This window comes from Bubalus kerabau, chromosome 4 (genome assembly GCF_029407905.1).
Source record: "Bubalus kerabau isolate K-KA32 ecotype Philippines breed swamp buffalo chromosome 4, PCC_UOA_SB_1v2, whole genome shotgun sequence".
Classification (NCBI taxonomy): Eukaryota; Metazoa; Chordata; class Mammalia; order Artiodactyla; family Bovidae; genus Bubalus; species Bubalus kerabau.
Genome location: NC_073627.1, coordinates 103453191 through 103478524, shown reverse-complemented (window position 1 = coordinate 103478524; position 25334 = coordinate 103453191). Strand labels below are relative to the sequence as shown.

General features: G+C 39.5%; 1 protein-coding gene across 30 annotated transcripts in view; it reads left to right on the top strand.

Moving 5' to 3' along the window:
* KDM4C (lysine demethylase 4C) overlaps positions 1-25334 on the top strand; it is a 405440-nt gene that overhangs the window by 118638 nt on the left and 261468 nt on the right. Inside the window, exon 9 of one of the 30 annotated variants that reach the window (XM_055578119.1) lies at positions 3355-11505. The exons of the other annotated variants lie outside the window; for them this stretch is intronic. Coding sequence (XP_055434094.1) covers positions 3355-3357 — 3 coding nt within the window. The 3' untranslated portion in view covers positions 3358-11505. Of the gene's footprint in view, positions 1-3354; positions 11506-25334 lie in introns of those variants that run through there. 30 annotated transcript variants of the gene reach the window in all.

Below are 25334 nucleotides of genomic sequence, written 5' to 3'. Positions count from 1 at the left end.
TTTTCAGACTTCTTAAATAAGGCACGCCAACAAAGGTACTGTTCCCTTTCCTTCAAGATACTCATTCTTTGCTGACAGAACAAAGGCGACGTGTATATGCCCAGTTTGAAGTTTGTTGTGGGAATTTTGCCTCTGTGATCATTTGATATGACCTCTTTGAATCAAAAGAAAGCTTTAATGGAATTTCTCTGAGGTCAGTGGCTATAATTAGACTTAAATCTGTGGATCCGTAGTCTGTCCTCCCTCTGCTCTGAGCAAGATGATAGGAAACGTGAACACACCTCTCTTTGGAACTGCTTGTCAGAGCTGTAGCCCGAAAATTCTCATGGGGTCTGTAGCCCTGGAGCTCTCTCATGTCAGGACCCCTCCTCAAGCAGAAGGTTGAAAGTAGTGAAGGTAACAGCTGAATAGGGTGTTGATGTTTAAATATCAAAGGTAATAAAGAATGGGTGAAGAAACCCTTGATCTCTTAAGATTAAGAAACCCTTAATCTCTATTACTGTTTTAATAATTCCACACTTTGGCAATTATAAGAATCAGTGTTAGCCAATTTGAAGAGTAAGGGTATCCCCGTTTGGCAGATCCTGAAAACGTCCGATACAATAAAGAAGCCCAGTGCTTGGTTCTCTCCTTCTTTCAGCCATGCCTAGTATTTTAAATTTACTCTGCTTTTATTCCCTACAAACTGTGCCTAGTAATATATTTTTTTGCCTCTTTTTAAAACAAGAAAGGTAACAACCAGAGTGTCTTCTGAACTGTCCAGATACTCTGGAGGGATGATTTCCAATGTGATAGCTTAGAGCACTGATTGATTCTCTGTGGCACTGTTTGTGAAAGTTAGTGCTCACAGCTAATTCTGTCCATTATTTTTGTTTTTCATTTGTATTGATCTGTTTGCATTTTTCCAAGTGCTGTCCTTAAGTGAGAACAATGTCAATATTTGTATGGCTCTTGCTTATAATGCTGAGTGTAGTTTTTATGATTGCCTTATGTCTCCCTTATTGATATTTTGATTTTTATCATACTTGAGTATGACAAATGAATAAGTAGTTGAGTAAAGGAAGTTTCAACTTCATGTTGTAGTGTCATTAAACATATGAGGAAATGAAATATTAATCTTGGGGGGTGTCTTTTTGTAATCATAAATAACAAGTATTTGTGTTGAATAGGGGGCGAGGATTATATGTATGTATTTTACCATTATTGCTGTTATTTTGTAGTCTTTTTGGAAAAGGCTAGAAAAACATATTAAGGATGAAAAATTTAGCATGCTTAATGTTTCATTTGAAATATCGAAGTTAGTCTTATAAAATTAATTATATCTTGCATTTCCCTTCAAGATGCTTCATGAGAAATAAAGCTCAAGTAGTTACTGAGGTTCCATGGTCTGCTTAGTATTTGGGTCACTCAAGGGATGACACAGGGTGATGGAGGTGGTTGATGCTCCAGAGAGTTAACAGACTGTCTTGAGTCCCTTTCAGGTTGCATGTCATTCTGCTGAGCTTCATTTTCCTCGTGTACTAGGGAAGCACTGTTGTGCAGCAGTAAAGGCGGGTAAGTTCAAGGGTTGGCCAGGCTCTGACTTGAATTCTTCCTTTTCCTTTTACTAACTGTGTGATTGGAGCAAGTACTTAATTGACCTCCTTGAGGACGACAGAGGATGAGATGGTTGGATGGCATCACTGACTCGATGGACATGAGTTTGGGTAAACTCTGGGAGTTGGTGATGGACAGAGAGGCCTGGCATGCTGTGGTCTATGGGGTTGCAAAGAGTTAGACATGACTGAGCGACTGAACTGAACTGAATGTTAAAAATACCTTTTCCCCATATGTAAAATGGCGATTATAGCTTTTTTAGAGTTGTGCTGAAGAATAACTGAAGTTAAATCTATAAGGAGTCTTGCACAGTTGTGGTGGGGACTGGAGAGATGTGTGGTGGGTTAGGTTGTGCTTCCTCTGCATCTTTCTTTCAGAATTCCAGTTTGGGGAACTGACCTTTGCTCAGAGGTGGGCCTGGCAGGTCTAAGAGAACTCCCACTTCCTTTTCCAGTGATGATGGATCAGATTAGTGGGCCGATCTTGGCCACATAGAAAGGAGGGTATGGTTAGTGGAACCATAGAGGAAAACTCCAGCTTGCCCTCAGAGAGTAACAGGAGGCTTGTCTCTCTAGAAGAGGACAAGGAAGCACTGCGTCGCCAGCCTGTGATCATAAGGGGACCAGACCTAGCTTAAAGCCCATGCTTTGGACACAGAGACCAGATTAGAGATCAAAAGTATTCTGTTCAAATTCAAAGCCTGGAGAAAGGCCAGTGTTTTATTTTTCATAACTCTGTCAGAAATACAAGTGTTCATTGCTCCATTTCCAGAGTATTTCTTGCTTAGCTAACAGTGTTTTGGTGGCTAATTTGAGTGCAAGCTAGCAAAAACCCAACCCAATCACGTAGGCCTGTATTAGAATTCTGGTTCTATGTGGGGTGCTTGGATAACCTGTCTCTGTAGCCATAGTTTCCTTCCTGTAAAGAAGGCTTTAACTGGTACCTCACCAGGATGGGGGCCACAGGGGGGTCAGGCAACTAGCAGCATGCTTCTCTCACTGAGTACATTTTGAAAAAGCCATTCCTCATGGGCCATTTCTAAGTCAGGGAACTCCTTGACACTGTTTGGGGAAGCCTAGTGGAGTTCAGGCCCGAGGTGCTCAGCAGCAGTGGCTATGGGGATAGTATTTGCAGCAGACGTGCTCACAGCAGGCCGGGCAGATGGATTGCTTTATATATTACCACTGAATTCTCACATCCATTCACTTTTACTTTCTGCCAAACTGAGGGCATCTGAAAAGAAAGTGATATCAACTGATAGTATTTGGGGCTCTGTAGGCCAGATTGCTGGGAGGAGGAATTTGAAGGAGCTGTTGCTTATGTGTTCACAGACGTACTGTGGCTCTCGGGCTCTGTGTTGAATTTGAAAGACCATGTGTTATAAATCCTTGGAAAGAAAACCGTCATGAATGTTGTAGATTTCTATGTTAAGTTTGACTCCAGTTCACATGTGGCTTTTACATACTTCCTACATACTTGAATTAAGATAAAAGAATAGGTTGTTTCCAGCAGTATTCTACATTTTCATAAACTGTATTTTTTATGGCTTAAAAATAATTTTCAGTGTTTCTTGTATTCCCAGTTCTCAGGAGTGTATATTCTGTCCTTTAATTTTAAGCATTAATTAACATAAAATTGGACGATTCTGATGATTGTTGAAATAGTGTGAGAACCTGTTTCTTTGAAAATTGAAAAATCGTTCAGACTTCAGTAGTATTCCACATAATAGTGAAAGATTTCTTTTTCTTATCATATTAGTAAAGACCAAAGGACAATTCTCATTACTCATGAGAATGTACTTGTTAGAGTGAGCACTCTGCTTTGTGCTGGCTGTGGTATGACTGCGATATGCATCCTGAAAAGCAGGTAGGTGGTGTGTATCAGTAACCCTTAATGTCTTTAAGCCCTTTGAGCCATTTCTTACACTGCTAAGAAATAATTGGAAAAAGTACATTTACAAAGACAAAAGTACACTTACTGAGGTGCTTGTTACAGTGCTAGATTTATCAGCAAAAATTGAATTATAACTAATATGTCCAATGATAGGGAAATCATTGAGAAAATTATGATGTGCCCATGTATTAAAATCCTTTCACAGAAAATTATTTGAAAGGAAATCACGATGGCTCTTAAGTATGTTACCGCTTGTTGAAATGTATTAAAAATTAATATATGTCCATGGCTAAAAAAATTAAAGCACAGAAAAATATGTAAGGCACCCTTTTCAGTCCCTTCCTTAAAGGTAAAACCTTTTTAAACAACTTCTTATGTATACTTTCAAAACTATTAGCATATGTCTGTATCTTTTAAAAAATCTACACAGAATTAATATTGTTCACATTGTTTTTCAATGTCTTATTTTTTTTTTTAACATCTTTCCTTTTAATGCATCTTTCATTTATGGTAAGTAAAACATTTTAAGAGTATAGATTTTTACTAGAAACATCTCTCTTATCCCAGTAGAGTATGACAGGTGGTTGCCATGGATTTTTTCTGAGGGTCTCCATAGAACCACAGTAGTACGTAAGAGTTCATTGCACAGATCTTGTTAACAAGTTAGGACTTAGAAAACAAACACCTTAGTTCACTGCTGTGTTTCTCTTCCCCCCACACCGAGCAGATGGCTAGGTGGACCTGGTGCACTCACACGTTTCCAGTCCTGTCTTTGTTGACAGGCCCTGCATTCACCAGCATCTCAGCTTATTCCACCACAGTTGATACTGGAAGATAGTTAATGCCATCGTAATTTCTGTTTTACTGAATGACAGCATTTCTAACCGTGTCCTCATATTTGAAGGTTTGGATTGGTTAAATAAATTTTAATAAGTTCCTTTAGAATTGCATTTCTCTGTCCTCATAAAGGATTAGCCCAGTGAATTTGGAAGACATGACAGAAAAAAGTAACAGAATGACTTTTGTCAACAGTTCTGTGATAATGGGAAATTGAAATAGGAATGGCACAAAGAGGGGATAAAACCCAGCCTGGTTGCTCAGTACAGATACAGGCAAGAAGGGCTACATAAAAGAAGAAAATGCCAACTGCAATAATCATAAAGGATACTCTAGATTTAAAACACGTACATGAAGTAAGACAATCAGGAAATTATTGCCCATTGTTGCAAGAGAGCAGATGGTGCTTAAAATATCCCTTAATTTTATGTCATTCTTAAAATCAAACAACCAAAGAGCATATACCATCTATGTTTAAAAAGTTAACTTGCAAACTTTTCTGTTTTGGGAGGATGCTAGAGTAGAATTGAAAAAGAATAAAAACAGCATTACGCTGCCAGTAAAGAAACAAATTGGAGGCTGTCTTTGCAGGAGATTGAAGGCATAGATGAAAGATTTACCAAGAAAGTGGTGTTCCAAACCCTGCTCAACTTCTGTGTGAAACTCTTCTCTGTTACATATTTTCCTCCTCATTGGTTCTAGAAAGTGACTTGATGGTAAATGTTTAAGTTCTGAAGTGTCTAGATTGTATCTCTAAAACCACATCCATTTAGGTACATGGTCATAATTTTTGAAAAGTGTAGCTTCATGCTTTAGTATTTCACATTTGATTAGAGAAAATTTTAGAAAAGTTTTTTGAATGTTGAGACTATTTACACTCAGGACCTTCCAAATTACAGCTGGATCCTAGATCCTAAAACATTTAGTTTGAATAAGCATGGCTAAGACCTCTTAATAGATAAACTGCTGATCTCAGATTTGTGCAAAGGTTTACACTATAGCAGTGTGTCTTAAAACGCATTTCTGTAGTGTAGGTGCCTTATGATCAATTCATGGTACTTTTTTCCTCAGTTACTACACAGATGTATTTGCTGGTGCTATTGCGAGGGACGGTGTCTGTGGCAAAGTCAAGTCAGTCTGTGATGTCCTCGGCCAATCGGGGCTGGACTGAGAAGTGTTGGTGCTGAACACAGATTCCTTTACAGGTCCCGTTAGCACTTTACTGTTTGTTCTTATTGGTGATCTCACCTGGTAGACGGAGAAGGCAGTGGTACCCCACTCCAGGACTCTTGCCTGGAAAATCCCATGGACGGAGGAGCCTGGTGGGCTGCAGTCCATGGGGTCGCTAAGGGTCGGACATGACTGAGCAACTTCACTTTCACTTTTCACTTTCTTGCATTGGAGGAGGAAATAGCAACCCACTCCAGTATTCTTGCCTGAAGAATCCTGGGGAGGGGGGGTGCCTGGTGGGCTGCTGTCTATGGGGTCATACAGAGTCAGACACGACTGAAGTGACTTAGCAGCAGCAGCACCTGGTAGAGCACCCTAGGTGAACATGGAGACAGGGAATTGGAAACTCAGGCCCGTATTTCTAGAAGGATCTGCTCTTTGAGTTGTGCAGCGGAGAATCTGAAGTCCATCCTCAGTCACTGAGTAACTGATGTAGCTACTTACCAGGAAAATTGGGGTGATGCAATTCACTGTGTTTTAGAAGAAACATTTTGAGGTCGGGTAGGTTACAAAACCTAGAATTTCAATAGGCATATGTATAGTTAAATTTTGTTTAGATTGGCAAAATGCAGTTTGGGTTGATTACCTTTTGGAAATGATTGACATAATAGTGGATTGATTGAATCAGACTTTATGAATCTTATTGTTGTTCAGTCACTCAGTTGTGTCCAACTCTTTGTGAACCCATGGATTACAGCATGCTAGGCTTCCCTGTCCTTCCCTTACCTCAAGGAGTTTGTTCAAGCCATGACCATTGAGTTGATGATGCCATCCAACCATCTCATCCTCTGTTGCCCCCTTCTTCTCCTACTCTCAATCTTTCTCAGCATCAGAGTCTTTTCCAATGAGTCAGCTATTTGCATCAGATGGCCAAAGTCTTGGAGCTTCAGCATCAGTCCTTCCAATGAATAGTCTGGATTGATTTCCTTTAGGATTGACTGGTTTGATCTCCTTGCAGTCCAAGGGACTCTTTCAAGAGTCTTCTCCAACACCACAGTTTGAAAAGCATCTCTTCTTTGGCACTCATGCTTCTCTGTGGTCCAGCTCTCATATCCATACGTTTCTACTAGAAAAACCATTAGTTCACTTCAGTTCAGTTGCTCAGTCGTGTCCAACTCTTTGCAGCCCCATGGACTGCAGCATTCCAGGCCTCCCTGTCCATCACCAACTCCTGGAGTTTACTCAAACTCATGTCCGTTGAGTCGGTGATGCCATCCAACCATCTCATCCTCTGTTGTCCCCTTCTCTTGCCTTCAGTCTTTCCCAGCATCAGGGTCTTTTCAAATGAGTCAGTTCTTTGCATCACGTGGCCAAAGTATTGGAGTTTCAGCTTCAACATCAGTCCTTCCAGTGAACATTCAGGACTGATTTCCTTTAGGATGGACTGGTTGGATCTCCTTGCTGTCCAAGGGACTCTCAAGAGTCTTCTCCAACACCACAGTTCAAAAGCATCAATTCTTTGGCACTCGGCTTTCTTTGTAGTCCAACTTGCACATAGCTTTGACTATATGGCCCTTTATCGACAAAGTGGTGTTTCTGTTTTTTAATAACACTGTCTAGGTTTGTCATAGCTTTTCTTCCATGGAGCAAGAGTCCTTTCAATTTCATGGCTGCAGTAAACATCCACAGTGGTTTTGGAGCCCAAGAAAATAAAGTCTGTTGCTGTTTCCATTGTTTCCCGTCTATTGCCATGAAGTGATGGGACCAGATGCCATGATTTTCATTTTTTGAATGTTGGGTTTTAATCCAGTTTTTCACTCTCCTCTTTCATCTTCATCAAGAGGATCTTTAATTCCTCTTCGCTTACTGCCGTCAGGGTGGTGTCCATCTGCATATCTGGGGTTATTGATACTTCTCCCGGCAGTCTTGATTCCAGCTTGAGTTTTATCCAGCCCGGCATTTTGCATGATGTACTCTGCATTTAAGTTAAATAAGCAGGGAGACAGTATAAAGCTTTGACACTTTACTCTCCCAATTTGGACCAGTCTGTTGTTCTATATCTGGTTTGAACTGTTGCTTCTTGACCTGCATGCAGGTTTCTCAGTAGGCAGGTACAGTGGTCTGGTATGCCCATCTCTGTAAGAATTTTCCACAGTTTGTTGTGATCCACACAGTCAAAGGCCTTAGCATTGTCAGTGCAGCAGAAGTAGATGTTTTTATGGAATTTCCTTGCTTTTTCTGTGATCCAACAGATGTTGGCAATTTGATCTTTGATTCCTCTGCCTTTTCTAAATCCCAAAGCTTGTACATCTTGGTTCATCTATCTTTGAAGCCTAGCTTGAAGGATTTAGAGCATTACCTTGGAAGCATGTGAAACGAGTGCAATTGTACAATAGTTTGAACACTCTTTGGCATTGTCCTTCTTTGAGATTGGAATGGAAATTTACCTTTTCCAGTCCCATGGCCAGTGATGGGTTTTCCAAATTTGCTGACATATTGAATGCAGCACTTTAACAGTGTTATCTTTTAGGATTTGAAATAGCTCAGCTGGAATTCTGTCACCTCCACTAGGTTTGCTTGTAGTGATGCTTCCTAAGGTCCACTTGACTTCACACTCCAGGATGTTAGCTCTAGATGAATGACCACACCATTGTGGTTATCTGGGTTATTAAGACCTTTTTTGTACAGTTTTTCTGTGTATTCCTGCCACCTCTTCTTAATCTCTTCTGTTAGGTTCATACCATTTCTGTCCTTTATTGTGCCCATCATTGCATGAAATGCCCCCTTTAGACTTTATGATTATTAAGGTTTAAAGTAAGTGGTATTTCTTATTTAAGGAAATTCCACAAGATAAAGCCAAACAGGTATCACTATGGAAGGAATTGTCTTCAGTGGATGTTATGTGTCCACCTCCCAGCTGCTTATTGTCTCAGTCACTCAGTAGGATCTGTGGACAAAGATCCCAGTGTAACAGTGGATCTGGCCCTTCGGTTTCAATGCATTTGTGTCTTCATTGTCCACCAAATTTATTAAGAGACTGGCATTCATTTTAATTCAACATCCGGTAGTTACTTGCTGTAGAATGACCTGGGATGGACTTTTGGGAGGAGGCACCAGTCCTGTTTTCTAGTTATCTTCAACTGTGAGTGTAGACAGAGTTGATTTGATGAGATCTTGGACCCACTGCCCTAAGCTAAGCTTTCTGTCATGCATATAAGAATATTTTTTAAAAAATGGAGTATTATCAAATATATAATTTTACATTTTGCCTGTATCTTTATCATTTCTAAATATTTTCTCATACCACTTCAGAATTCTCAAAAATATTGTTTAAAATAGCTGAGCATTCAATCATATGAATGTACCCTAACTTAACTGTTTGCCTGTTGTTGTGAAGTTGGGTTATTTACAAGTTACAATATTATAGATTATACTGTAGTAAAGAGCTTTATGCATGAACTGCTGTTCAACCTCCTTTTTTCTCAAGACATATGATTTTAGAAGGGTAATTATTGAATCAAATAGTATTTGTATACATGGTGTCAGATTGTTTCCAGAATTTGTACTCAAGTAACACAAAAATGATTTTTTGCCAACACTGAGATTGTTATTAAAATAATTTTCCTTTTTTAAAGAAGAAGTATAATCTTATTTTTTATTCTCATTTTAAAAATTACCAAAGAATCTGAATAATTTTAATTGCCTATATTTTCTACTCATATTTTAACATTTGAAAATATTATTATGACTATTATTATAAATTAAGGACAAGAACCTTTGGCTTTATTTTCTCCAAACGTTATCCCCAGTTTGTTTGCTTTTAAATTGTCCTGGAGTATTTTTTGTGTTTTTATTTACAGGAGTCAGTGTTTACCTATGACCAAAGATTGAGCCTGTGTCCTTTTTTCTTCTTAGCTACCACTGTACACTGGCTTGCTTTTTTTCCAGATACTGACCATGAAACAGATGTAATCTTCCTCATTCCCATTGTTCTGCAGGAAACCGTAGATGTCCTTTTCATCGAGACTTACCCTGCTAGTGACTTCAGGGAAACGGGACTGAGAGTCACGCTTTGTGGGAGTCTCAGAGGTTTTAGGTGGGATGAGTTTGAGTGAACTCCGGGAGTTGGTGATGGACAGGGAGGCCTGGTGTGCTGCAATTCATGGGGTCACAAAGAGTCGGACATGACTGAGCGAGTGAACTGAACTGAACTGATGTCATATCTGCTTTATAATGTCAGGGGATAAGGATGTTTTGCCCCTGTTTCCTCTGTCCAGGCAGTTGAATAAGGAGGCCTTTACTGTTTGCAGATTCTTGACCTACCTTTTCTGTTCTTTTGCCCACTGTTTACCCTCTTATGCTTCAGCTTTACTTTATTGTGCTATTCCCTAAACAGGTTTACATTCTATATGTTATTGATTACATGTATGTAAAGATGTCTTGAGAAAGCTTCAGAAAGAAACTAGCATCCTTCAAAGTTCAGCTTAGTATCCCTTCTCTCCCATGAAACTCTGTATCTTTCTTGGGGAAGCTGTATTCCTTTAATTGTGTCCTTGCTTATTTCTGTTCCCTGGACCTACTACTGTTAAATTGATGCTTTTTATTGGATTCATCTTTGCAGAACAGGACATGTTATCATGTCTGAAGGTGTTTCTCTGCTTGCTGTTCCCAGATTCAGTGACTGTGAAACCAAACTCAGTCCAAATACAATGGTCTTGACTTGAGATAAAAGCTGGGAAAGCGAACAGTGAGGAAATTACAGTTTGGGGGAATCAGAAATAGGACATAGAAGGAAATGGGTATTGAGTGTAGTCAAACACAACTATAAATGTTCATGCATTCACTAAGCTATACATTTAACAGAGGATGATAAACTCTTGGGGACTGGGCAGTTTGCAAGAGGGGAAAACTTGTTAAAGATTAGTTCCAGTCTCTATATGTGTGGTTTTACAAAGCCTATATGTGTTTCTGTAAATTTAATAGGAGTAGCCTCATGACAGCTTGGGTATTTGTGCTGTTCACTAATAAATCTTCAAAGTAAATTTATAGTAAGTGAAAGGACAAAGCTAGCCTATTTTATGCCATTTGTATGTTATGATGTAAGTTGCAGAGTAGAACTAATGACTGGAGTTGTATGGATTACTGAATAAAGATAAGGAAGTTTGAACTTCAAGGAAAGATGCTATTTATAGAGTTACTTGTGTTTTCAGTTGGGGATTTTAGCTGTGGTGTAAAATGAAGGCATATAATGAATAAAGATCAATGGGATGCTATATGGTTATAAAAGAATATTATTCTTAGGCTCATTATTTTTATGAGATTTTGATAGTTCTATGTGCTTAGTTGCCCAGTTGTGCCTGACTCTTTGTGATCCCATGGATTGTAGCCCACCAGGCTTCTCTGTCCATGGGGATTCTCCAGGCAAGAGTGCTGGAGTGGGTTGCCATGCTCTTCTCCAGGGGATCTTCCCAACCCAGGGATTGAACCCAGGTCTCCCACATTGCAGGTGGATTCTTTACCATCTGAACCACTAGGGAAGCCTGAATACTTTTCAAAATAATTATATTTATTTATTTTTAATTGATTGATGATTGCTTTACAATATTGGTTTGATTTCTGCCATACATCAATATGAATTAGCCACAGGTATATATATATGTCCCCTCCCTCCAATCTAATACCCTTTCTCACCCCTCTAGGTTTTACAGAGCTCGGTTTGAGTTCCCTGAGTAATACAGTAATTTCCATTGCCTATCTGTTTTACATATGATAATGTATATGCTTCCATGCTACTCTCTCCGTTCAATTCACCCTCTCCTTCCTTTCCGCAGCCCTTGTCCATAAATTTGTTCTTTTTCTCTGTGTCTCCATTGCTGTGCTTCAAATTCATCAGTATCATCTTTATAGATTCCACATATATGCGTTAATATATGATATTTGTTTTTCTCTTTCTGACTTACTTCACTCTGTATAATAGGCTATAGGTTCATCCACCTCATTAGAACTGAGTCAAATGCATTCCTTTTTATGGCTGAGTAGTAGTTTTATATATATATATATATATATATATATATAATGGAATATATATATATATAATGGAATATATATATATATATATATATACACACACACACACCCCACAGCTTCTTTATCCATTCATCTGTCAATGGACATCTGGTTGCCCTCATATCCTGGCTTTTGTAAATAGTACTGCAGTGAACATTGGGGTACATGTGTCTTTTTCAGTTTTGGTTTCCTAAGGATGTATGTATAAGGCAAATACTTATAAATAGTAAAAAAAAAAAAAAAAAAAAGAGAAAAAGAACCATGAATACTTAGTGTCATTCACAAAAGAGTGATGTGCATTTGTCCTCTGTATTGGTACACCTTTTGGTTTTAAAGATTTTTCCTTGAGTCACTGAAAAGGATTGGCATTCCAAGTTTTCATGTAGATAATTGTGTATAGTTGTAGGCTCAAATGAGTTTTAAAATAAGGTTGCTTCTACATGTTTGGCAAAAATAAAAAGTGCCCTGCATTTTTACTATGCACCTGCTAAAAGCAGTGGAATGCCTCTGTATGGAGTGGTATGACTAAGAACTTCAAAAAATATTATTAAGTAAAAAGAAGAAAGCTAGTTAATGTGTACTTTGTATAGTATGAAGCTATAAAAGAAATGAAAGGATTCATACGGTTAACTATTGGGGCCTTTGGCCTGTGGAATGAATTTGAGGTGTGGACGGTCAGGGACCTTCATCTTTTATGTGCTCTACTTCTGTTGTTTTTGGAGATTTTTTCCCTCCCTCTTTTTTAAACAAGACTGCTTTCCTATATTATTTTGTGCTATTTACAAAATATCCAATAAAATTATTTCTTATAGATTTCAGAGGTATCTTAATATTGAGAGCCATAATGTTTAAAGTAATGTCTAAATGTGTCTCATAGATGCATAGTAGAGATATTCTGAAATCTGTGTGTTTCAGGATATTTAGCTTGTAACCAAAATTTCACTGTGAAGGAGGAGGTGATAAATATATGTGTCTCTGCATGCTCCTAATAATTTTAAAATGTTTAAAACTTTATCCTATAGTTACTGATTGATCTCTGATTAAGATGATATTCCTCATTGATTGAAAAATGTAAATAAACAACATTGATACACATTATTTAAACAGTTGCTGAAAGAATTAAAATGGAATTTGCTCAGAGACTATTTTCAGATAGTGTTCTGTATTTGTTGTTGTGAAAAATCCTGAAATTGCATAGACTTTTTCTCAGACATATACCTTGTGTGTATTTGTCATTACCATATAATCCAAAGGGAAGTCGCTCAGTCGTGTCTGATTCTTCGCGACCCCATGGACTGCAGCCTACCAGGCTCCTCCGTCCATGGCATTTTCCAGGCAAGAGTACTGGAGGGGGGGTGCCATCGCCTTCTCCAGTATAATCCAAACTCACTAGTATATTCTGTAAATTGTATCTTGGACAATGGTGCTTAAAAATAATAACGTATTTGCTTTTGTTCTAAGAGTTGTGGACAGTGTGTATCATTCACCAGCAGAGGGCAGTGTGTTGCCACTTTTTTCTGGAAATGCTTTGAAATGAATGGATTTCGCTTGTATTTCACCCAATTTGACATTTAGAGACAAAGAAGATATTTACTGCTTATGAATTTGTAATGGATATATTTTATATGGAAGATAAGATGATTAAAGCAATGTAACTTTATATTGTTGTTAAGTTGCTAAGTCATGTCCAGCTCTTTGCAACTTCATGGACTGCAGGCTTCCCTGCCCTTCACCATCTCCTGGAGCTTTCTCAAACTTATGTCCACAGAGTCTGTAATGCCATCCAACCATCTCATCCTCTGTTGTCCCCTTCTCCTCCTGCTTTAAGTATTTTCCAGCCTCAGGGTCTTTTCCAATAAGTTGGCTCTTTGCAGGAAAGAATATTTATAATCTTGTTTATATACCTTCTAGATTAGTTGGTCCTTAAAAGAAATGCTCATTTTATGTGTAGGAAGCATTTAGCTTAAAATGTCATCAAATTGAAGTGCTTTCTTTTGTGAAATGAGGTTATAATTCCTCCACATCTATTGTGAGCTGTTCATGGATTTGGTCCCTATGTGTTGTTGGCTGCTGTGCAAAGGGGTAGTGCCTGCCCACCCCCCCGCCCAGCCCAAACACTCAGTACAAACGTATATATTATTTGGAGGAAATGTATGTGGTAATTTGTGGGGGAAAATGGGGGGAAAGTTACATCAGAATATATTTTTATGTTTTAAAGTAAATTACGGAAATTTACATTACATTTTAGCATCATGCTCTTTGATGGCATTTTGTTGTTGTTGTTGTTGCTGTTACTCTTGTTTGTTTGATTTTTGGGGCTGCTCTGGGGGGCATGCAGAATTTTATCTCCTTAAGCAGGGATCACACCCACATTCCCTGCAAGAGCTCATGAAGTCCTAATCACTGGCCTGCCGGGAAATCCCCTGGTGGTGTTGTGATTTTCTGTATTAGGTTTCCAAAGCAGTCAATTATTACATGCGCAATTAAAAAAATTAAATTTTGTTTTTAAAAAGAGCTGTCTCATTGTATTTTATATATACAAATAGACTTTAAAATATTCAACTTATTTAAAAACTAAATATTGGTGAAGTACTTTTAAAAGTGGAGGTGTAAAGACAAGAATGGTAGCTTAAGAAAATATCCAAAATGAAGAAACTGGTAAAACAGTGGTTACATCACTTGCTAGATTTTAGGCTTTGGGTAAATTACTTGTTTTCAGTTTGAAACAGAAATATAAATATAAAAAATCCCTGAGTGCATTTAACTGTATCTAATATTTCTAGAGATAACTGTGAGCTGGTAGTTAGTGATTTTGACGTATTGCATACCCTGGTAAAGGAAGCAAACAAGTACATTAGGAACTGATGAAACTAATAGTGTTAAACAGTGGAAATTCGTCCCCTCCTTTCTCAGGGTGTATTTCACTTCCTACATGTGCTAGATAAATCAGGCTTGTTTAATAATGTTAGCAGTTTTATACAAATGTTTATATTTCATACAAAAGGGAGGGATTTGACTAATCTCTGGGATCTCTAAAATAATTGATTTTATCTGGAGTCTTCTTTTTTTTTTTGGTTGTGGAACTTTTTTGGAGATATTTGAAAGGCGTATTTGTGAACCTGTATTTATGGATGTAGCTGGCTGCCTCTGTTCCTGCAGTGGATCCTAGGTGCCAACGGATGGAGGTGGCCAGACACTCTCCACTGAGAGAAGTGTGGAGCCCAACCATCTCTTGGGTCTTAGTAATGAGACTCTTCTTCAGGTTCTCACCCTTGCTTACATCTGGAATTCTGGGTTAGGTTCCTAGTTTAAATGTCTGTGTGTGAGTAAGTTAGGAACCTATTTCTGAAACTTGTTGCCAGTCATTCCATCTCTAAGGTTTCTCCCTGGAAGTTGGGTCAGAGAGGTAGATGGAAGATGACTTTTGAAAACAGGCTTTTTCAAGGTGCAGGCAGAGCCAAGGAGGGGCCTGCAAGGGGCTCTCCTGTGACCTGTCTGCCCTGTTCCTCCTCCACCGCACTCCAGCTCTTCCATTCTTGCCATCCTGTACTGCTTTACAGCCGCTTTCTGGGAATGGTACTGCTCCCTCATTGTCTGATGCACCCTCACTGCAAGTCTCAGCGTTGCTATCACTTCTTGCAGGCGGAACTCCTGACCTTGGGAGCAGGATAATAGGGCTTCTGTCTGTCTGTCTAGGGTTTTTCTGCAGGTTACATGAGAAAGTGTGTGCACCGAGCTTGTGTTCCTGGCGGTTCTTACTTACAGGAGCCCTCACAGTCCTGCAGAAGGAACTCAGCCAAGCACAGTGGATCAAAAGAAAGGTGCTTTAACACATGTTAAATAAAGTAAGTCTAAGGTACAGAAATTGATCAGTGCAAAGAAATAGAGAATAGGAAAACAATAGAACGGGAAAGACTATAGAGATCTCTTAAAAAAATTAGAGATACCAAGGGAACATTTCATGCAAAGATGGGTACAGTAAAGGACAGAAATGGTATGGAGCTAAGAGAAGCAGAAGATATTAAGAAAAGGTGGTAAAAATACACAGAAGAACTATGCAAAAAAGATCTTCACCATCCAGATAACTGTGATGGTGTGATCACTCACCTAGAACCAGACATCCTGGAGTGCAAAGTCAAGTAGTCCTTAGGAAGTATCACTGCAAACAAAACTAATGGAGGTGATGAAATTCCAGCTGAACTATTTCAAAGCCTAGAAGATGACACTGTGAAAGTGCTGAAGTCAATATGCCAGCACATTTGGAAAACTCCACAGTGACCACAGGACTGGGAAAAGTCACTTTTCATTCTAATCCCAAAGAAAGGCAATGCCAAAGAATGTTCAAACTGCCACACAATTATACTCATCTCACACACTAGTAAAGTAATGCTCAACATTCTCTAAGCCTGGCTTCAATAGTACATGAACCGAGAACATCCAGCTGTTGAAGCTGGATTTAGAAACGGCAGAGAGGAACCAGAGATCAAATTGCCGACATCTGTTGGATCATCGAAAAAGCAAGAGAATTCCAGAAGAACATCTACTTCTGCTTTACTGACTATGCTAAAGCCTTTGACTGTGTGGATCCCAACAAACTGTGGAAAATTCTGAAAGAGATGGGAATCCCAGAGCACCTTATCTGCCTCCTGAGAAATCTGTATGCAGATCAAGAAACAACAGAACTGGTCATGGAACAAATTGGTTCCAATTGGTTCCAAATTGGGAAGGGAGTACATCAAGGCTGTATATTGTCACCTTGCTTATTTAACTTCTATGCAGAGTACATCATGTGAAATGCCGGGCTGGATAAAGCACAAGCTGGAATCAAGATTGCCAGGAGAATTATCAATAACCTCAGATATGCAGATGACACCACCCTTGTGGCAGAAAGTGAAGAGGAACTAAAGAGCCTCTTGATGAAAGTGAAGGAGGAGAGTGAAAAAGTTGGCTTACTTAATGCTCAAAAAAGGAAGATCATGGTATCTGGTCCCATCACTTCATGGCAAATAGATAGAAACAGGGGAAACAGTGAGAGACTTTATTTTCTTGGGCTCCAAAATCACTGAAGATGGTGACTGCAGCCATGAAATTAAAAGATGCTTGCTCCTTGGAAGAAAAGCTGTGACAACCTATTAAAAAGCAGATATATTACTTTACTGACAAAGGTCTGTCTAGTCAAAGCTATGGTTTTTCCAGTAGTCGTGTATGGATGTGAGAGTTGGTCCATAAAGAAAGCTGAGCACTGAAGAATTGATGCTTTTGAACTGTGGTGTTGGAGAAGACTCTTGAGAGTCCCTTGGACTGCAAGGAAATCCAACCAGTCAATCCTAAGGGAAATCAACTATGAATATTTATTGGAAGGACTGATGCTGAAGCTGAAGTTCTAATACTTTGGCCACCTGAGTTGAAGAACTGAATCATTTGAAAAGACCCTGATGCTGGGAAAGATTGAGGGCAGGGTGAGAAGGGAACAACAGAGGATGAGATAGTTGGATGACATCACCGACTCGATGGACATGAAATTGAGCAAGCTCTGGAAATTGGTGATGGACAGGGAAGCCTGGTGTGCTGCAGTCCATGGGGTTGCAAAGTGTTGGACACAACTAAGTGACTGAATTGAACTGAACTGAAGGTATAGACAACTTATTTACAAAACTGGTCACTTTTCTGTCTGAAGGGCAGTATGCCTGGACTTAACATTTTCAGTAGTGTGTGGTGAGATTCACAGCTTCGAGTGTTAACTGATTTTTATGTTGTTGTATTCTGAAGACATTTCTTTTTGTTTTATACATATATATGTTTTCTTTTTCAGATTCTTTCCCATTATAGATTATTACAAGATACTGAATATAGTTTCCTGTTCTATACAGTAGCTCCCAGTTTTTTATCTTTTTAGTGTATAGTTGCCCACTCCAGTCCTCTTCCCTGGAAAATCCCATGGATGGAGGAGCCTGGTGGGCTGCAGTCCATGGGGTCGCTAGGAGTCGGACATGACTGAGCAACTTCACTTTCACTTTTCACTTTCATGCATTGGAGAAGGAAATGGCAACCCACTCCAGTGTTCTTGCCTGGAGAATCCCAGGGATGGGGGAGCCTGGTGGGCTGCCTCTATGGGGTCGCACAGAGTCGGACATGACTGAAGCGACTCAGCAGCAGCAGCAGCAGCAGTGTATAGTTGTGTGTATCTGTTAATTCCAAACTCCTAATTTATTCCGTGCTGCTCCCCTACCCCCCATGCACCCGCCCCTAGCATCCCCTTACTTTCTGTGTCTGTGAATCTGCTTGTAAAGAAGTACATTTGTATCATGTTTCAAGATTTGACATATAATTGATAGCATATGATATTGGTCTTTCTCTGACTGACTTCCCTAGACATTTCTGTTTGGAGTAAGAGGTATTTCTTTCTCCAGTTACTGGATTCCAACCGGAACAGCAGGTACTAGTGTCTTCTGAACCTCCAGTTGCTCCCAGAGAAGTGTGTGCTTCCTATGAGTTTCAACAGGATGTTTTCCCTTTCTTTTCATACTTACTTTGCTGTTGAGAAAAGAAGGAAATGAATACACTTTCTCACCAACATTTCTACTGTTGATGTTTCAAGAATTGTGGTATTCTATTCTTGGAGTTATTTTCATATGGTAACTTTTCCATATTACTGCAAACCAGTGGGTATTTACCGTATGTTAAGAAAGTTAAAACTACACAGCAAACAGAAACACTGCTTCTGTCCTTCCTCTTAAAAGAAATGGGACATGAAGATTGAAATGCTTGAGATACAGCCTTACTTCAGTAACTGACAGTTTCGATTCTGTCAGTTATTTGTTTCCAGATAAACAAAACACCAGCTCTCATACTGGGGAAAGTAAATGTTCAGATTTTTTTTTTCTAGATTTGATTATATTCTTTTAAAATTAGCTGCCCAGGGATAGGGATTGAAAAATAAAATTCCTGTACAAAAATGTTTCACCAGTATTAAAATTTAAATGCAGGCAAATGCGTTTAAAACTTAAACAAAACAGGTTGAGGTGTTCTTGAAGCATATGGTGAAGCAGACACATTTGTTGTAATGCACCATTTATGGAGCCTAATACACTGTTGTAGGCTCAGGTTTGTAAAATGGATTTTTATGGAGTATATCTTTAGTCCCCGCCTTGTGCCAGCTGAGGAGGAATCCTCGTCACATTCTGAGTGCTTTCCCAGTGGGATTGGGGAGAGGCAGGGAGAGGAATATGACTGGCCACCTCCTCTTGGAGGTATGGGGCCCTGGACTTCACCTTCCCTCCTGCCCTGGGGGTGGGCTTGGCCGAGGCCCCTCTGGAGTGCTCTCAGCTCTGCAGGATGCCCGGACAGCCTGTCTGCCTGCCTTCTTTGCTTCTCTTTTTTTATTCTCTTCTCTTCTTATCAGCAAAGCTGCTGCTGCCGCTAAGTCGCTTCAGTCGTGTCCAACTCTGTGCGACCCCATAGATGGCAGCCCACCAGGCTCCCCCGACCCTGGGATTCTCCAGGCAAGAACACTGGAGTGGGTTGCCATTTCCTTCTCCAGTGCATGAAAGTGAAAAGTGAAAGTGAAGTCGCTCAGTTGTGTCCAACCCTTAGCGACCCCATGGACTACAGCCTTCCAGGCTCCTCCGTCCATGGCATTTTCCAGGCAAAGAGTACAGGAGTGGGGTGCCATTGCCTAGCACTTGGGAAAAGTTGAACAGGCTTTACTTTCTTATGAGAATACATATAAGCAGAATTGAAACCTCTCAGATAAAAGTTCATACAGTTACTAAAAACAAACAGCTGTATTTGATATCTCTTGAGGCCAGCTGATGTCCGAGTTTCTGATACTTTGTGCAATTTTAACTGAAACATACTACTCTTAATAGAGAAGAAAAAGATCTCATGATAGGTGTCTTGTGTGCAGGTAGTAAGTTAAGGATTAAGACTCTAAAACTCTTTTAGGAGCCGTCATACTTTCTGCTTTCCTTTCCATTTGAGTTTGATTCCATTGTCCTGGTTTGCGGTTCAGAGCCCAGTTCTGATCTTTGTTGACACGACTTCTTATTTTTCCATTCAAACTAGGATTGTTATTCCCTGGCCACTTGTGGAAATACCATTTTGGTGTGCTACCTACTTTTGGTAAAATGAGTGTGTATAATGCAGAATGCAGAAGTATAGGGCCAATTTATGATATTCCTTGACATAAAAAAAAATTTCTTACTGTGACTTTTTGATTTTGCTACATATTTTTCTGTTTTAAGGATTGTGTTAGGCATCTTACAGGAATGGGCTACAAATATGAAATTCTGGAGTTAATTTAACTTTGTTTTCAGAATGGGTATTCTAAAAGCATCTAGAATTATAATTTTTTTATGAGGTGCTTTTTAGCTTGGGAAAGTTTCTTCACTGCTTTTAAGATATATCATCTTATTAATTTGCTAGAAGGCATCATACTTTATTTTTTTTTCATGGTAGAAATTTGCAGGAAGCACATTATCTGTACCTGCTGTTTAGATATGCAAAATGGTTGTTTCATCTACCTACCAGCATTTGTCTTAGCGTCTTCACATTTCCTTGAGGAGGTTAAGGGGTTGCATGGTAAAAAAGATAGAAAACAAAAGAAATTGACCTTTCTCTGAAGCGGTCCTGTTCAGTGCATACTTTTCTAGCTACCACTATGATGAGAAATGGGAGATGCCTGACATTTTGATGTCGGAGGTTAAATTCCCTTTCAATTCAAAAGAGACAAAAATGATTGTTACAGTCCAGTCATTAAGAAGTCATTGTCCTCCTTGTACTTGGCACTTTTTATGCTATTCCACTGCCAAGATTGGATTGTTTTTAACCCTTTAGAAAGAGAATAAGAGTTTGAGGGGAATATCCATTTGTCTGTCTCAACAATAAAGAGACATCTTGGTTTGGTTTTCCTTTCCTTGAATGGTCCAGCAATTTACATGTCTTCGACTTGGACCTTGTAGCTTTAATCTTGGTGAGTATACATTTCATCTAAGGTATAGTTTTAGAAAAACAGGAAAGGGCCATTTAAATGCTTTCAGTTTTCATTGTATTTAGTCCCTTGACAGAATTAACATCAGCTTGTGGTAGTGGAAGGACCTATGCTGGGTGTGAAAAGCTAAGACAGTTTTCTTTGACACTTTAATATGTAAGAGGCTAGTCTATTATCACTGATAAATACTGTAGCAAAGGTACAAGATAATACAGGAGTATAGGATGGAGAGAGATTAATTCCAACTCGGCAGGGATCAGAAACTTTTTTTTTTGAGAAGTCTGATATTTGAGCTAGTGAAGGTTAGATGGGATTTTGGTGGTTTGAAAGTATGTGTCTGAAAGGGGATCAGCAGTATGAGAGAAGTCTTGGAGGCAAGATGTGGAAGGAAGTTTTTGACAATTGTCTCTGTGTGCTTCGAGAGTACGTTTAAAATGGTGTGTGGAACCAGGCTACGGAACACCTTGAATGTTAGGCAGGGGCATTTGGAACTTTTAATTCTGTGGGATGGGCAGCCAGTGAACATTTTAGAAAAGAGTTTCAATATAAACTTTTTATAAGGCACAGAAGTGGAAATACAATAGATATGTTTGCAATTTAAATTTTGATCACCCTTTAATATTTTCATTTTGGGCAAGCGACTTTCAAAGCAGCAGAACTGCGCTTGTGTGGATGGCTAAGCGACTGCAGGATCACAGTGGAAACAACCTAGTTCCACTTTTTTCTCTGAATTTTAAGAAAGATATAAATGGAGAGGGGTTCATAGTCCATCCCTTAAAGATTATTCATCAGGCTTTTTAATTTAAGTGCAAGAGTGAAAAGGATTAAATCATTTACAAAAGTATGAATTATTTTCATTGGCAGGCTTAGAGCAGGGGTCCCCAACCCCTGGGCCATGGACCAGAAGAATGTCAGATCAGCGGTGGCATTGGATTCTCATAGGAGTGTAAACCCTACTGTGGACTTTGCATGTGAGGGATCTAGGTTGTGGGCTCCTTAGGAGATTCTAATGCCTGATGATCTGAGGTGGAATTGAGGTGGTGCTAGCACTGGGGATAGACTGCAAATATAGATTATCATTAGCAGAGAGGTCTCACTGTACAGAGACCATGATAAATCAGTTGCTTGCAGACTCATATCAAAACCCTATCAGTGAGTGGCAAGTGACAATTAACCGCATCATGTGGCAGGCTCTGCAGTGGCAAATGAGTTGATACGCTTCAGTTGTACAGCTGCATCTGGCGTTGGGCTTTAAGTCAGAATCTGACACTTACTTTAGTCTATGTGTAGCCCACTCAGTATTTTATTTACCTCTAGGTCTTGTAACTTTAAATGGTATCTATATACTGCTGACTACTAACTAATAAGTTTATATCTTTAGCTTGGACTTCTCCTTGAACCTGCAAACTCCTGCCAGGTAATCCAGACTGATTATTTGGCACCTTCACTTGGATGTCTGATAAGTTTTGCAAACTTTAACAAGTCCAGTAACTGCTCTTCCAGGTTTCTTCCTCTCATTTAATAGCAGTTCTGTTACTCCAATTGCGCAGACCAAAAACTCTGGAGTTTTCATTGATAATCTCTCTTTAATTACACATTAGTTCTGTCCACAGTTCTCCACTTTCCAAATCTACCTGAAGTGACCACTTCTCACCACACTCACTTGCTACTCTGGTTCAACCAGTGTCTCTGGTCTGAATTACCCTAATGCTTCCCAAAGTCTCCCTGCTGCTGTCTATTCTTTATTCAGAGGCCAGAGTGATGCTTTAAAAACCTTCATTCAGAGTGTACACTTTCCTGCTCAAAATCCCCCTTCTGTAGCTTCCCATCTCACTCATTAAAATTGAATGTTCTTACTAGGTGTGCAAATGCTACACGGTCACTCTGTAGCCATCACCCACCATCTCCAGACATAGAGACTTCACCCCTCTGACTTCCTCTGCTGCCTCCATGCTCTGACCCGCTTGGCTACATGTGCCCCCCACCCTTATGTTCCAATAACCCTGGATCCCACGATCCCTTTGCTGCATTCCCCCTACCCCGCCCCACCTCCTGTAGCTTGTTCTCTCACTGCCTTCAAGTAGTTTCTCTTGTGTCACCTTTTCACTGAGACTTTTCCTTAATTTAAATTGGAACCTTTTCCACAATCCCTGGGTCAGAAAGATCCCTTGGTGAAGGAAATGGCAACCCACTCCAGTATTCATGCCTGGGAAATCCCATGGACAGAGGAGCCTGGTGGACTACAGTCCATGGGATTGCAGAAGAGTTGCTCATGACTTAGCAACTAAACAGTAGCAGCAACTACCACAATCCCTATAGTCCCTTCCCAGTGTAATTTTTACCCATAGTGCTTACCATTTGACATGTCCTTCAGCTTGTTTATTGTCTATCTTCCCCAAATTGCAAGTAAGCTGTATTAAAATAGGAATTTTTATGTATCTTTTTCCCACCTGTATCCCCAGTACCTAGCGTCATAACGTGTACATAAGTATTACTTCATGAATGGCTATGAAATGAATGAGTACAGTGACAAAATGAAGAATATAAACTTTAATCTGGCACAGTTTAGCCCAAGCTTAGCTGATGCTGGTAAGTTTTTGTGACTTTCTATCCAGTCTTCACTTTTACTTTTTATTTTATAGCTATTAATAACACTGAACATTTCTCATTTCTGAGTGCCCTTTGCCAGTGTCCAGGTTCATATTACTGTAGTTGTAATCATAAATAAAACGGCTCTTTTAACACTGTTCCCTACAAGTTCCACGTTACATTTATCAAAGTACAGCTCTCACTCTCCATGAAAAAAAGAGGTGGAATTCCTGGAAATAGCTCACATCTAAAACAAACAGCTTCCCCCACTTCCAGAGGAGTGAAATTAAAAACGATCGCTGGATCATTTCATCGGCAGTAATCACTGAAGTTCAGCCTGAAGTCAGTGATGGGATGCTTGGCTCTCCCTCCCTGGCTCTAATGTTTTAACTGTGCATTTGCTACAGAAATGAATGGCATGTTGGATTTATTTCCACAGTGATATTTTTATTTTAACTTGACAGTTTCATAAGGAGATTTCTCAATAAATTGCCTTATTTCTTGGTTTGTCATATGCTTTAGCTTCTCAGGTGTGAATTTTCTTCTTTCTAAATGTGTCTTTTTTAGGATATTTATTTGGTAAAGCCTGTATGATTTAATATTTGTACTCTACTGGATTTGGCAAGCCCCTCCCTTCCCACCTGTTGGCCCAGACTATAGTTACATACTAGCTCTTTATTGTCATAGAGCATTTGAATTAGATAGATTCTTACACTGTTCAAAAAATTCTCCTTTAAAAAATGTTGCACTGATGTTGCACCTGACTCTCCTTTCTGATTAATGTGACTGAAAATTGGGCCACTAATATGGTTCATGTTTGTGGTTTTTATTGAAGCATTTTTTTTTTCCCTTTGTGATGCTGAATCATTTTATACTGACCTTATGTTTTTTTTTTTGTTTGTTTTTGTTTTTGTTTTCTTGAGTGGCTATCTTAAAAATGCAGTTGAAATCTTTAGAGTCCATAGTGACCACAGTTTAAGTTTAGTGTGAATGTACATTGCAAGTGAATTATATTCTTCTGTTTATTTGAATGAGTGAATGAATAAATGAACAATTGCTGTGACAGAAGGAAGGATGAAAATTTTAACCTTCCACTGAATCCAAGAAATGTCTTCTTGAATGTATGTGCTTAGGCCCATTGAGTGACAGAATATGAAATAGCCAAATGTAGTAAGGAAATTCTGAGTCTGTGGGGTTTGATATCTGGCCTACTTGTTTATAATTAAATGATCAAAGAAAAAGATGTCCATATAACCATAGCAAATGCTCTTATCTTTGTTGTTGTTTGTTTCAGATGTTTTCTGTGTCACTGACTACAGAACACAGAATTATGTTTTTAGGGGCAGGGAATCAAAGGGGTACCACTTTGTCTTTGGGCATATCAGTTTCTGTCTTCACTGTAGTTAAAGGAGCAGAGTCTGAGGAGATACTGGTGCTTCTGGGAGCTCTAGCCTTGCAGGTGGGGCATCTGACTCCTTTCTTTCCTCTGATATTTGGAAATTCCTTGGTAATTTGGGGGAACATTTCTCAGCCTGTCTCTCTCAGGTACTTTAGGTAAGAAAATACTTACTTCTTAAAAACCTCAAGTATGGTAACCCAGAATCTTCTTTCACACAGCTGCTGGCATTCTCTCTTTCTCTCTCTTTTTTCTTTTTTCAGAAAATTCAAGCTGTGGTTTTATACTTAAACTCAGAATCGGAACATGTACGAAGGAGGAGATGGTTGAAGGTTGCAGGAGCTTTTGTTTGTTTTAACTCACTGAGATTATGGGCTAGTTAACTATACTGTAACAGGATTCCTGCCTCCACATCTGCTTTGCCCAGGTAGCTACCCTGCTGGCAAGTGTGGACCACAGCAGACTCAAATTCTAAGAGCCCTTTGGTTCCTAGTTGGAGGCAGGCAGTGGGAGCAGGCAGGAGACTGGGGCGAGGGGAGGCGAACGCTGCCCCCACTCAGGGTTGCCTCAGGCCCTCCTCTAGGGACTCTGCTGGATTCTGGAAATTGCTCTCTCAGGCCTTTTAGACTGAACTTCAGTGAAAACTTGGCTGTTAGCAGGCCCAGGGTACTACTCTGTCTCTCTTGTTCCTTTATACCCTGCCTCTACCTGTAATGTCCATTTATTCAGATTCTTCCAAAGTTTCATTTTAGTCTGTTTTCTGCTGGGACCCAGACTTACACAGGAAACTCCTGTGGA